Genomic DNA, 14,344 nt, shown 5'->3' on the forward strand with positions numbered 1-14,344 from the left:
CGACCCCCATATTTCAATTTTGGCTCTCTACGTACCGTGCAAAAGTCCATGTCGATTCGTAATTATTTGTAGACTTAACTATACATAACTTTTTTGTCTAATATATACCAGGTATGGTCTAATTCACAATTTAGAAAACGATGTTAAGAAGTTTTAAGATACCACACCCAAGTAATTGGATTGTAGATGACAGTCTTTCGTAGAAGTTTCTACACAATCCATGGTGGAGGGTACATAAGATTCGGCCTGGCCGAACTTACGGCCGCATATACTTGTCTATTTCTGTTACTGTACAAAATCTTTCAGAAAAATATTTTAAACGCGAAAATAAGTTTATTATTTTTTTACGGAATTGCGTGTTAAATAAAAATTTTCTGCCTTCTCTTTCGAAAACTTTTCTGTGAGTGTAGAGAAGTTTTGCAACAAACAGAAACGTCGGAAGAAATTGCATTGAATCACGACCTTTGGAACAAAACTGCGTGCAGTATATTAACCACGGACTCGTTTGATATGTCTATTGTATCAATTATAACGAATATATTGAGTTGACGGCCGGCCACATTGTTGAATTTTTGTCACTACCATTAACCCTCTAATGCCCAAGCCCCCCTTTAGGCGGTCTTCATTTAATAAGGAAGGTTTTAGTAAAACACACCTTAAGAGAACAAAAATGGGTAAAATAAAAAGAAAACTTAGTTACAACTGTTCAAGAGGCTTTGCAGCATATACTGAATTTTACCGTATAATTTCTGCTTGTTTAGTTTTCTTGCTTTCGTGTCGTTAACGTTGAAAATTTAATCAGCTGGCAAAAAAATTGGGGCATTAGAGGGTTAAATCCATCATATACGTCACCTACTGAAAACTTCTTGTGATACCTCTCGCATATCTGTAATGCTATCATAAATCAACAATGGTTAACATAAAATGTTAATGTGCTACAGTAGTTTTCCAACTCTCTCCCTCTTTCACACAGTTTACTCTCATAATTCAGCCATTGGTATATTTTGTAAACAACTATTCCACACAGTTAGTGTGGGGTGGTGTATGGGTGTGCGTGCGAGTGTATGACCATATTCTTCGCTTCTCCTCAGTGGGAGAGCTATGGCTGAATATAAATATGTACATGTGATGATAGCCAAACTAAGGCAAAAACAACTCTATCCTATTCAACAGAGTAAAAAAACTTGTTTTGTCGTACTCTCATTGTTGTTATTGTTGGGCGAATGAGAGACTCGAATTTGTGTGGCTTCTTCTTTAGTTCGTTAGCGGTTCTTTAAGCGTTAGGTTATGTGATACGCAAGAGAGTTTTCGTTGTTTCCGTCGTTATTTAACGAAATACGCGCGCTTTATATGCCAATCATTGATATCGGTCGGGTTTATATTTTTTTTATGTCGCCGCTGTCATCGTCTTTGATGTGAAACATCGTAGTTATGTCGTTCGTTTTGTTTTTCTTGCCTCTTGCTAAGTAAGGAGTTGTTGGTGGAGCTGTTGAATGCTCGTTGATGGGTTACGGTGTTTTATTTGTGTGTGAAAAATACAAGGAAAAAGAATAATAAACGAGAAATAATAAGAAGAAGAAGTATAGGCAGAAAAAAAAAACGCCGTCGGTCTTTAAGCAATACTCCTTTTGCTAAACCTGATTGGGTTTGAAGTTAAAAAGAAATATGAAGATATGAAATTGTGAGAGATGAAATTGTAAAATGGAAAATAAATAAAATACGAAATATATTTGATATATAAAAGGAAACAAAATAATTGTGGAAATTCTAAAAAATTGTAAAAAAGTGTAAGTGTAAAATTACATTTCAAATAATATACAAAAGAATAATGAATAAAAAAAATCTAATACTATTTTCACACATATAAGATAACAACACAAAAATTTCAAAAAATTAAAAACAAATAATTTGTTTTTAATCTTCAAACTACCAGATATTCATGGTAGTTTGAAGAATAATGTAATCCCATTATAATAAAATACATGATAATAATTCGTTTGCACGTGGATTAATCAAACGTACTGAAAAAGATCTAGGAATCTACAATTCATTGAAACATCAAGAAATATCTTTGTATAAAAAAGTTATTTTGAAAAGAATATACTAAAAATATAAGCGGATCGCCAAAAAAATGGAAAGATAAATTTCCATCCAATTCGGGTTTTGTGGATTAGTGTTACGTATTGGTGAAGTGTAATCCTAGGAATTTAAAAAAAAGAAGTGTTTTTCATGAAATATCAATGCAAAATACATGAAAAAATAAATATATAAAAAAATACATATAAAATCAATTTTAGTTCTGTGGATTAGTATTGGAAAATTTAAATCCTGAAAATTAAAATTTTTGAAAAATAATTTTTTCAAAAATTAAGTTGGAATAATACAAAAGCCTAAAACGACAAAGGATTATGGGCAAACTAAGATCCCTCGAATTTTAAAATATTTGGAGTATTTTATATTTTTTAAAAACCAAAGCTTTAAAAAGTACAATAGCCCTATAAGAATAAGTGCCAAATATTATAAGTAAACTCTATACCAGAATTGTAGATTAGTTGAATGTATTGGTAATATATACATCTCTAAATAAAAATTTTGAACGATATATTTTTCCAAAATATATTAAAAAAAAAATAAAAATCCAGAAAAAAAACAAATTTCTGCAAAATTAACGAATGTATCAAAAAAATCTATACAAGTATTGTGGATTAGTTAAACGTACTAGTGACTTGGTGAAAATATAAAATTTTTGTTGAAAAAAAAAAAAAAAATAATAATAAACAAATCGCAATACAAAATTCCGTAAATAAACGAATTTAAAAAAAAAGTGGTCTTCATAAAACCCATAATCAGATTACTCAAACGTATGGGGACGCGACGTTAAGGACAAATTATATATTCGGAGCTTTATAAGTAACGTAACAAAAATATAAGAAACCATTGAGAGAAGATTTTGTTACAAAAAAAAAACAATAATAATAATAATAATATCAATAATACATAAAAAAAAGTCGGTAAATAAACAAAATTAAAAAGTAACCCAGAACCAGATTACTCTCACGTATTGGTGACGTGATGTTCTAGAAAACTTATAGTTTTTGAGAAATATAAGAGATTTACGGTTTACTCAAAACAAAATCCACAAAAAACGAAAATTAAGTTTATTTACAAGAAAATATTTTTAAGTAAAAAAAAGAAAAGAAGAATAAAAAATATGTGCTTTCCATAAAAAGTGCTAAATAAAAATCATAAGCTCAAAATCGTGAAATCTATCCCTTAAAAAAATGGCTAAAAATTCGCTTAATAGTAACCTCCATCATTTCATCATAGAAGCCCTTACAATAGCCCTTCTATATTTACCCCAATATGCTGACGGTATACATCGTTACGATCAATCCTCATCCCATGACATTGCGAATCCCTATTATCATTCGTCCAGTTCGGGTGAAGTAATCGGTTCAACATCTCTCTCCGCCGATGAGGCAGCTTTTCCCCATCATAATCGTTGTGAACCCATTACCATATCGATTTGTGAAAATATTCCCTATAATAGAACGATAATGCCAAATTTATTGGGTCACACGAAACAAGAAGAGGCCGGTATGGAGGTTACCCAGTTTGTGCCATTGGTTAAAATCGGTTGTAGTCCCGATTTACAGTTGTTTTTGTGTTCGCTTTATGTTCCGGTTTGTACGATATTGGATCGTCCAATACCACCTTGTCGTTCGTTGTGTGAATCGGCTCGTCTCTGTGAGAATCTTATGAGAACCTATAATTTTAATTGGCCCGAAAATTTGGAATGTTCTAAATTTCCCGTACAGGGTGGTGAGGCCTTATGTGTTGCCGAAAATTCAACCGCATCTACACCGCCGCCCACGCGTATTCTGAAAAAGGTGACAACTCGTAAAAATTATGCTGGTCTGGATAGTGCTCATCGTGATATTGGATTTGTATGCCCCGTACATTTGAAGACACCACAGGATATGGGTTACTCGTTAAAAGTTGGAGGAAAGGTAAGTTAAAAAAAATATATATATAAAAAAACATTAAAAAAGAAGGAAGATAGTAACTCCGGTTAAACCAAGGAAATTCGATGTACCTTTTAACTGATTTTGTTTTTAATTGGAAGGATATTAGCATTGGTGTATAGCTGATGCTGATGATTTTTATTATTTTTGATAAAAATTTGACATTTGAAACACATTTCTAGAAAAAAATACGATAAGCTCTTTATTACTACTTCATATTTGGAGTATGTTTTAATACATTTTAATTTTTTTTCATTAAAAAAATGGGGCTCAGAAAAACTAGAAACCCAGAAATGGTGGGCGATGCTTCAAAATGAATATGAGCGCCAGGAAAATTAGCCCCAACAAAATGTTAGTAAAGCATGATTATAGACACCAAGTCCATTTAGCTCATTTTTATACCCTCCACCATAGGATGGGGGGTATATTAACTTTGTCATTTCGTTTGTAATACATCGAAATATTGCTCTAAGATCCCATAAAGTATATATATCCTGGGTCGTGGTGAAATTCTGAGTCGATCTAAGCATGTCCGTCCGTCCGTCTGTTGAAATCACGCTAACTTCCGAAAGAAACAAGCTATCGACTTCAAACTTGGCACAAGTAGTTGTTATTGATGTAATTGATGTAGGTCGGATGGTATTGCAAATGGGCCATATAGGTCCACTTTAACGTATAGCCCCCATATAAACCGATCCCCAGATTTGTCCTCCGAAGCCTCTTAGAGGAGAAAAATTCATCCGATCCGGTTGAAATTTGGAACGTGGTGTTAGTACACACAAAAAAATTTCACGAAAAATTTTCCAATTAAAATTTTAATTGAGTTTTAAAAAATATTCAATTAAAAATTTAATTGATTCAACAAATTTTTTAATTGAAATAAAAATCAATCACAAAAATAATAGTATCAATTAATTTTTTAATTGGATCAATTAAGTTTTTAATTGACCTTCAATTAATTGTTTAATTGATACTATCATTTCTGTGATTGAAGACATTTCAATTAAAAATTAATTGGATCAACTAATTTCGTGAATGAATCAGAAAAAAAATTTTTGTGTGTATATGACCGCTAATAAACATGCCAAAATTGGTCCATATCGGACTATAGTTATATATAACCGATCTCCAATCACACAAAATTGGTCCATATCGATTCATAATCATGGTTGCCATTCGAGCCAAAAATAATCTATCAAAATTATATTTCTATAGAAAATTTTGTAAAAATTTTATTTCTATAGAAAATATTGTCAAAATTTTATTCCTATAGAAAATTTTGTCATAATTTTATTTTTATTCTTGTCAAATTTTATTTCTATAGAAAATTTTGCCAAAATTTTATTACTATAGGAAATGTTGTCAAAATTTTAATTCTATAGAGAATGTTGTCAACATTTTAATTGAAAATTTTATCAAAATGTTATTTCCATAGAAAATTTTGTCAAAATATTATTTCTACATAAAATTTTGTGAAAATTTTATTTCTATATAAAATTTTGTGAACATTTTATTTCAATATAAAATTTTGTGAAATTTTTATTTCTATATAAAATTTTGTCAAAATTTTATTTCTATAGAAAATTTTGTCCAAATTTTACTTCTGTAGAAAATGTTGTCAAGATTTTCTTTTGTCAAAATGTTATTTCTATAGAAACTTTTGTCAAAATTTTATTTCTATAGAAAATGTTGTCAAACTTAATTATATACGTATTTAATCGACCTTTTTTAGCCCCCGCCAGAATACTTATTACCTTTATTTATTAGATTCGTACACCACAAAATCTTAATTTGTAAAACAATTCACGAGAAAACTTAAAATCGATAGTATGTAAGTTAGTGAGTCGAAATAAGATCCAGATATTATCTGACGAGAACCGTCAAAATTTCTATTTATGTAGCTTAAAACATACCAGGCAAACTTTATTAATTTTTTACGTGCGTTAGTTAAATTAACCAAAAAAAAAAGAAAAAATTATACACAAACAAATCGTGTCTCCCACAAAATAGAAAACAGCAACAGAATTTCTCAAAATTTCTAAAATTTACCAAAAATACACGCATCTTGATCTTCGTGTGGCACTACAGACATTTTAAAGCTACGAAATTTTCTTCAACAAATGAAAAAAAAAAATAAATGAATAATTATTTCTAATAAAATTTCTTGAATTTTTCGGCGTGATATCGGCGTTTGTAATACAGTTTATTTAGTTAAAATTTTCTGGAATGAACCAAAAATCTTCTTCCTCGTTGGTTCACTGTTTTTTGAGTGTGCTTTGGATTATTCCCCTTTCAACACATAATAAAATGGGCCAAAATATAAAATTTAATTCCGATTTTACTGATTAATTTTTGATTTTAGCAGTCAAATATTTCGCCTCGCACGTGGGTTCAGCTTCCAAAAATAATCTTGCCTTTGCTTATCTAAATAAAAGCTTTGGATAGTTTCTCCTAAAATTATTCAGACATTATGTCTAAAACTTAAGTATGTATATCTCTAATAATCATGCCAACATTTTTCGTTTTCGATTTCGCACCACCCGTTTTTTTAAATCAAAAGGGAAAAAAGTCATAATTTTACGTAGGAGAGGGCTTATATTCATTATGAAGCATCATCCACAATGGCCCTGTTTCATTTTATTGTGGCGTTCATTTTCCTGGGGCCCATTTTTCATACTGCCAGAAATTGGTTTTAATATTTATTTGAAATATTTCATATTATTTCTCATAACACACGCACAGAAAAACCATGTTTGAACATGGTTGCCGCATCCATTTAATGCTTATTTAGAGCATGTAATTGCCTCGAAAACCATGTATTTTGTCTTTGTAGATATAGTTTTCGAGTGGAGAAAAATGTATGGTGGCAATAAGCATTTGAATGGTTCTCAAATGCCGCAAACATGTTCTATCATTTAAATGATAGAATTTGAGAGCATTGAATGGTCGGGAAAATCATGTACCTGACCATTCAATTTTTTTACTTTTTTTACAGGGAAAATAGTATTTTTATAGGTTAAGTATAGACATGTCTAGAACCTAATGAAATAGTTTATAAATAAATAAAAACAAACAAATAAAGTTAATTTTGTGTTTTCTTTTCTCAAGTGGCGTCCTTTTTTCGACGATGAAAAAAGTTTTTTCATAAAGATCAAAACATTTTAGGTTGTGACCATGATCTTTTAACTAGGAGAAAAACATTTTTAATGAATACCATAACATTTTAAATCGTGACCATTGTCTTTTCATTCAAACAAAATTCTTTTTATCAATATAATAACATTTAAGATGAGGACAATTCTATTTTTCTTAGAACCATGTTCACTGAGCCAACATGGTTGCAGGTTAAAATGTTATATGGTCGCCGCAAAAATAGCTGCTATCATATTATTTTGCTCTTCGAATATGATTGTGACAATCATGTTTCTTCTCTGCGTGCACAAACGGGCCCCAAAAATAAAATGAAGTTATGCTCCAAAAAACATAAAAAATTTGTGCGCTTGATTTATTACGTAAATCATAAGTATTAAGGCAACACTGATAGAATTATCTTCGCAAAAAGAACAAAAAAATCGCTAGATGAAATGGTAGGAACTTTTTCGAAAATGTTTTGAACATTTTTGTATTATTAACGAAAAATTTTGCAACTTTTTATTGACCAAGTGCAAGCAAGTTTTCACAGCATTGGGAATTTTCCCCAAATTGGTTATTGTTTCTTTCGTGAATGAGGACAACATTTTTGAGTTGGGGATTTGATGGGGAACTGCAACAAATTCGGTGGTTTTGTTAGCGTTTCTTCGATATCTATTCAGTATTATGTTACAAACAGATTCTCTAAAAAAAAAGCATACTCGGTTCCAAAGATTTTGTCTTTACTTTAAAAAATTTGGTATTGATTCCGAGCCAAAGAAGCGGAGAATACAAGTAAGGATACTTTTAAGACACAATTCTCTTTTAAATTTAGGTTTTGTGTACTTACTTCTAGGAAGCAAATTTTAATTTTTCGCTTTCTCAGCTTTTTTTCTTCATATGCTATCAAAGTCCTTTAAAAACGAGTTAACGGCAACTTTATTTTCCAAATTAGGACTCGACTTCCAGTAGAAATTATGCTATGTTTGAAGTAAAAAACTTCTTTAAAATAAAGTTTTGAAAAACATGTCCTATATTTGAACGATTTTTTGCTTTGTAGTCAAGATGCAAAAAGACAACAAATTTAAAGACAATTTCATTAAATTTAAAGAATTTTTCTGAATTATTAAAGTCAAGTTGACCTTAGTCTATAATTTTTTTCTTTCATGTTAAGATACCCATTTTTAAGTCAAATCACTTAATTATAAGGACAATACGACTTCATTGAAAAGTTTATCGACTTTTGGACAAGGAAAATGACTTTATTTTAGAGAAATGCGTCTTCTATGCTAAGCAAAATTTGTATTCGTATTTTAAAGACATGAAATCTTTGACCTCACGACAATATTTTTTTCAGTGTACTCTATCGTTAAAATGCAATGCAAAAACAGGTGAATTTACAACCAAAACTTGAAGAATTGTGACACTTAAATTATAGGTCATGTAAATTGCACAATATTAAGAGGTAATCTTCTTAGAATATAGAAATTTTAATTAAAATAAATTGGCTTTTACAATAAAAAATTTAGCGCACGAATATTTGAAATTTTCATCTCCCTCCGTTTAAGTCGTAAGGCAAAATTTCCTTCAAAAAATCTTTAAATTAACTGATATATTGAATCTTTAAATTAAATATAAAAAAACTTCAAATATAGTCTAAGACGTTAAGAAAACATTTTTTACTTACGTACATTTAATAAATTGAGGTCCGTATTCTAATTTTAATCCTATACCGGCTATACCTCAAGTCAAATATCTTCCCAAAAAAAAACAATACATTTAATTCAAAGAAGCCTCCGAACCATTGCCAAACTCCTTAGAGGAGAACAAATTCTTTGTAAGCAAACTTTTTTTTGAGTGCAACAAATCTTCAAACTCTAAGAATATTTTTAGTCAAACTAGAAACCACAAACTTAAATAGCGAATTTATGTTTCATCTCTTGCGAGAAGGTGCTGCAAAATCTCCCTGCAAATGGCTTCACTTCTTTTCATTAGGAAACCATCTAGTTGCCTCGAAGCTCAGTGGATCCGTCTTTGGAGTAGCATGCTGTCGCAGCTACCTTCAACCAATTCCAAGATTTTATTAATTTGATATCCATTTTTAGGGTTGAATTAGAACCAGGTGATGTTAGGAATATCATGGCGATGAAGTCTTGTATATGGTGCTCATTCAGTGAAACATGTATAGATCCTCTCAATGCCATATTACATTTGTTGCCTATTTTTGGTCACAAGGTATTATAAATTGTCTCCCTTCATTAATGCCATATGATTTTAGGAAAATCTCAGCGAATGAGGCTTTGTCTATCTCATGCTCATTCAATGAAACATGTATAGATACTCTAACTGTCATATTACATTTGTTGCCACCTCCAGAGATGAACATCAATATTGTCTTCGTCATTAATGCTACACGATTTTAGAACAATCACAGCGAATGAGTTCATTGTGTATTTCAAGTCTACTAGGAAAAAAATATAGATACGCTGAATGCCATAATACATTTATAGTCTTTAGCTTGAAATCTAGGCGCAAGGTGATATTGAGAAAATCTCAGTGAAGGTGGTCTTTAAGAATATCATGCTCATTCATCAACACTGGCAGAGACACTCTGAATACCATATTTCATTTGATGCCTTTGGATATCCCAGCGGCAAAAAAAAAAATGCGTAGCCAAAAGAGCAATGAAAATGTTCTTGTTGGATGTGGAAATAGTGAAGATTTGACCCAGAAACAATGAATCTTAGAAGTTTATTTTTAAACATCCACCGCATTGATTTCGCATTAGCTCTTTAGATGTGATTCTATAGCAATATTTTGGATTTCGTTTTAAAAAAATTGGGAAAAACTTGCAAAAAATATTTTTGTTTTAATTTTTTGATTTTAATCTCTACATAGAGATGTTTTGAATGAAACTAGCAAATATTTTATCACAAATTCTTTGTCTACCGATAAATGGAACGGCACACACAAAGTTTTTGGAAATTGTTACATATCCTTACAAAGTAAAAATTAGAAAATTTAAATTGTTTGCAAAGCCTGCGTAAAACAGCGGATTTTTATATATTACCTCAAAACATATTATTGTGAAGTGCAAATTATGTCCATCATTTTAGGATGTACATATTAGCCACCGTGGTGCAATGGTTAGCATGCCCGCCTTGCATACACAAGGTCGTGGGTTCGATTCCTGCTACGACCGAACACCAAAAAGTTTTTCAGCGGTGGGTTATCCCACCTCAGTAATGCTGGTGACATTTCTGAGGGTTTCAAAACTTCTCTAAGTGGTTTCACTGCAAGGTGGAACGCCGTTCGGACTCGGCTATAAAAAGGAGGTCCCTTGTCATTGAGCTTAACATGGAATCGGGCAGCACTCAGTGATAAGAGAGAAGTTCACCACTGTGGTATCACAATGGACTGAATAGTCTAAGTGAGCCTGATACATCGGGCTGCCACCTAACCTAACCTAACCTAACCTATGCTCCTCCGAAGTTTTACTACAATCCAAAAAAGAGTGATAGCTTCCCCAATCCAATTTAGTTTTTATTTCAATTCTATTTTCAATTCTTTAGAGTCCATTCAGTAGTCAGTCTTCCAATATTCATGACAACATATCGCTCATCATCATAATTGTTTAATTTAAATCCGTATCAAAATCCTTGCGCCGGAATCCTTACAATCGTCCTTTTTGCCCTTTTGTTTACAGTGCCCTTATATCTGCTAAATAGCATTGTAACCCCATAATCCTCCTATATATGTCTAAGCTGTTACTTAGTTCTAACTAAAATTGTATTTTTAATTGATTACAGTCCCAGAGAGCAGAATCAGAGAGGGGGCAGGATGGCACAAAGATAGGGAAAATATGGAGAAAATTCTTTCCACCACTAATGGAATCATTTTAGTCATTAAGGAAGATTATGATTACCAACAACACTCACAATGCACATCAATAGAAATGCAATGTGCACATTTCACACAAAACTTATCGAAAGGAATTTTCACACAAAAGGATTCTATTTCCATTTTCTCTTCGATAATGGCAAAATACAAAAATGCATGTAATAATGACCATCTAATGGAATATAAGCCAACACCAACAAACCACCCTGGGAAAAAAGACATAGATTAAATGAAAAGGAAGTGCAGGATATGCTAAAAGGATAAAACTAAAACAGAATTGAACAGCAAAACTACACCCTCAAAAAAATCACTTCTCTAACATATGTTCCAAACATATTTTGCAGGAAACACATATATTATTGGATACTGTCGAAACTTTAATATGTTTGCTTTATGTGAACATATTATACGTTTGGAAGCATTTTGGACCCAAAAATATTATATGGTAGGAAGAATTTTCCCCAAAGAAAATTGTGCTCATTCCCTCACATAATTTTCACTTCCACGAATTTTTTTAGTTCTTGGCACCGTTTTCTGTAATACAAATAATGTTGAAGAAATTATTCAATTTTATAAATTTTTTAAATTTTACCTTTCGCCTGGACGGAGAATCGAACCGCGGACCATACAGTTTGTAAGCCAACACACTATCCACTGGGCTTCGAGCCCATGCAAACATAACATTATTTAACAGAAACATACATTTGTTGGCAACGTGGAGCAGCGGTTAGCATGTCTGGCTTGCATGCAAAGGGTCGTCAATCCTTGCTCCGACCGAACAACATTTTTATACCCTCCACCATAAGATGGGGATATAATAACTTTGTCATTCCGTTTGTAACACATCGAAATATTGCTCTAAGACCCCATAAAGTATATATTCTGGGCCGTGGTGAAATTCTGAGTCGATCTGATCATGTCCGTCCGTCTGTTGAAATCACGCTAACTTCCGAACGAAACAAGCTATCGACTTGAAACTTGGCACAAGTAGTTGTTATTGATGTAGGTCGGATGGTATTGCAAATGGGCCATATCGGTCCACTTTTACGTATAGCCCCCATATAAAGGGACCCTCAGATTTGGCTTGCGGAGCCTCAAAGAAAAGCAAATTTCATACGATCCAACTGAAATGTGGTACATGATGTTGGTATATGGTCTCTAACCACCATGCAAAAATTGGTCCATATCGGTCCATAATTATATATAGCCCTCATATAAACCGATCCCCAGATTTGGCTTGCGGAGCCTCAAAGAGAAGCAAGTTTCATCCGATCCGGCTGAAATTTGGTTCATGGTGTTGGTATATAGTCTCTAACAACCATGAAAAAATTGGTCCACATCGGCCCATAATTATATATAGTCCTCATATAGGGCGATCCCCAGATTTGGCTTGCGGAACCTCAAAGAGAAGCAAATTTCATCCGATCCGCCTGAAATTTGGTACATAATGTTGGTATATTGTCTCTAACAACCATGCAAAAATTAGTCCACATCGGTCCATAATTATATATAGCCCCCATATAAAACGTTCTCCAGATTTGACCTCCAGAGCCTCTTGGAAGAGCAAATTTAATCCGATCCGGTTGAAATTTGGTATATGGTGTTAGTATATGGCCGCTAACAACCATACCAAAATTGGTCCATATCGGTCTATAGTTATATATAGCCGATCTCCAATCACAAAAAAATTGGTCCATATCGGTCATAATCATGATTGCCACTCGAGCCAAAAATAATTTACCAAAGTTTTATTTCTATAGAACATTTTATCAAAACTTTATTTCTATAGAAAATTTTGTCAAAATTTTATTTCTATAGAAAATTTTGTTAAAATTGTATTTCTATAGAAAAGTTTGTTAAAATTTTCTTTCTGTAGAAAATTTTGTCAAAATTTTCTTTCTATAGAAAATTTTGTGAAAATTTTATTTCTATAGAAGATTTTGTCAAAATTTTATGTCTATAGAAAATTTTGTCAAACTGAATTATATACGTATTTGATCGATCTTTTTTGATTTAATATAACCACGAATGGACTTACATACAATTTAGAAGATGGTGGTAGGAGGTTTTAAGATACCTTGCCATCGGCAAGAGTTACCACAACTTAAGTAATTCGATTGTGGATGGCAGTGTTTAGAAGAATTTTCTACGCAATCCATGGTGGAGGGTACATAAGCTTCGGCCTGGCCGTACATACTTGTTTTTTTTTTTTTTTAATTTACACATTTATACTATATTAAATTTTTATAATGAGACTTCGAAATGTGGGTTATTAAAGATTTACAGTCAGAAATAGCGCTTGATATAAACGAAATGGGCTGAGCTTTTGGATAAACTATTATTTTTTTATAACAATTTTGTAACAAATAACTGTTTTTGGTAAAAAAAGTTTGAAATTGTGGAAGGAATGCAAAAACTCTAACAAAAGAAGAACGTGGAGTCGGGTTTTATCATACATAACTAATTTTATAATATACACATAAATTTATATATGTTAGGCGTGAACAGTTTTTTACTTGCATTTAACACCATTTTAAATGTATTTAAAACTTATCGTATGGACCACTTTTGGCATGGCTGTTAAATATCATATACTACCATCACGTACCAAATTTCAACCAGATCGGATGAATTTTGCTTCTCCAAAAGGCACCGGAGGTCAAATCTGGGGATCGGGTTATATGGGGGCTATATATAATTATGGACCGATTTCGACAAATTTTTGCATGGGCGTTTGAGGCCACATATTAACACCACGTACCAAATTTCAACTGAATCAGATGAATTTTGGTCTTCCAAGAGGCTCCGGAGGTCAAATCTGGTGATCGGTTTATATGGGGGCTATATATAATTATGGACCATTTTTTGCATGGTCATTAGAGACCATATACTAACACCCTGTACCAAATGTCAACCGGATCGGATGAAATTTGCTTCTCTTAGAGGCTCCGCAATCCAAATCGGGGGACCGGTTTATATGGGGACTATATATAATTATGCACCGATGTGGACCACTTTTTGCATGGTTGTTAAAGATCATATGCTGACACCATGTACCAAATTTCAGCTGGATCGGATGAAATTTGCTTCTCTTAGAGTCCCCGCAAGCCAAATTTGGGGGTCCGTTTATATGGGGACCGACATGGCCCATTTGCAATACCATCTGACCTACATCAATAACAACTACTTGTGCCAAGTTTCAAGTCGATAGCTTGTTTCGTTCGGAAGTTAGCGTCATTCCAACAGACGGACGGACATTCTCAGATCGACTCAGAATTTCACCACGACCC

General features: G+C 32.3%; 1 protein-coding gene across 2 annotated transcripts in view; it reads left to right on the plus strand.

Moving 5' to 3' along the window:
• Positions 1–1,243: 1,243 nt before the first annotated feature.
• The window catches only part of fz (frizzled class receptor), a 389,662-nt gene continuing 376,561 nt past the window's right edge, over positions 1,244–14,344 (plus strand). Inside the window, exons 1-2 of one of the 2 annotated variants that reach the window (XM_075304835.1) lie at positions 1,244–1,787; positions 2,037–4,010. In XM_075304835.1, the coding sequence (XP_075160950.1) occupies positions 3,282–4,010 (729 nt within the window). In that variant the 5' untranslated portion in view covers positions 1,244–1,787; positions 2,037–3,281. The remainder of the gene's footprint in view (positions 1,788–2,036; positions 4,011–14,344) is intronic. The other variant, XM_075304836.1, reaches the window with a different exon arrangement.

This window comes from Haematobia irritans, chromosome 4 (assembly GCF_050003625.1).
Source record: "Haematobia irritans isolate KBUSLIRL chromosome 4, ASM5000362v1, whole genome shotgun sequence".
NCBI lineage: Eukaryota > Metazoa > Arthropoda > Insecta > Diptera > Muscidae > Haematobia > Haematobia irritans.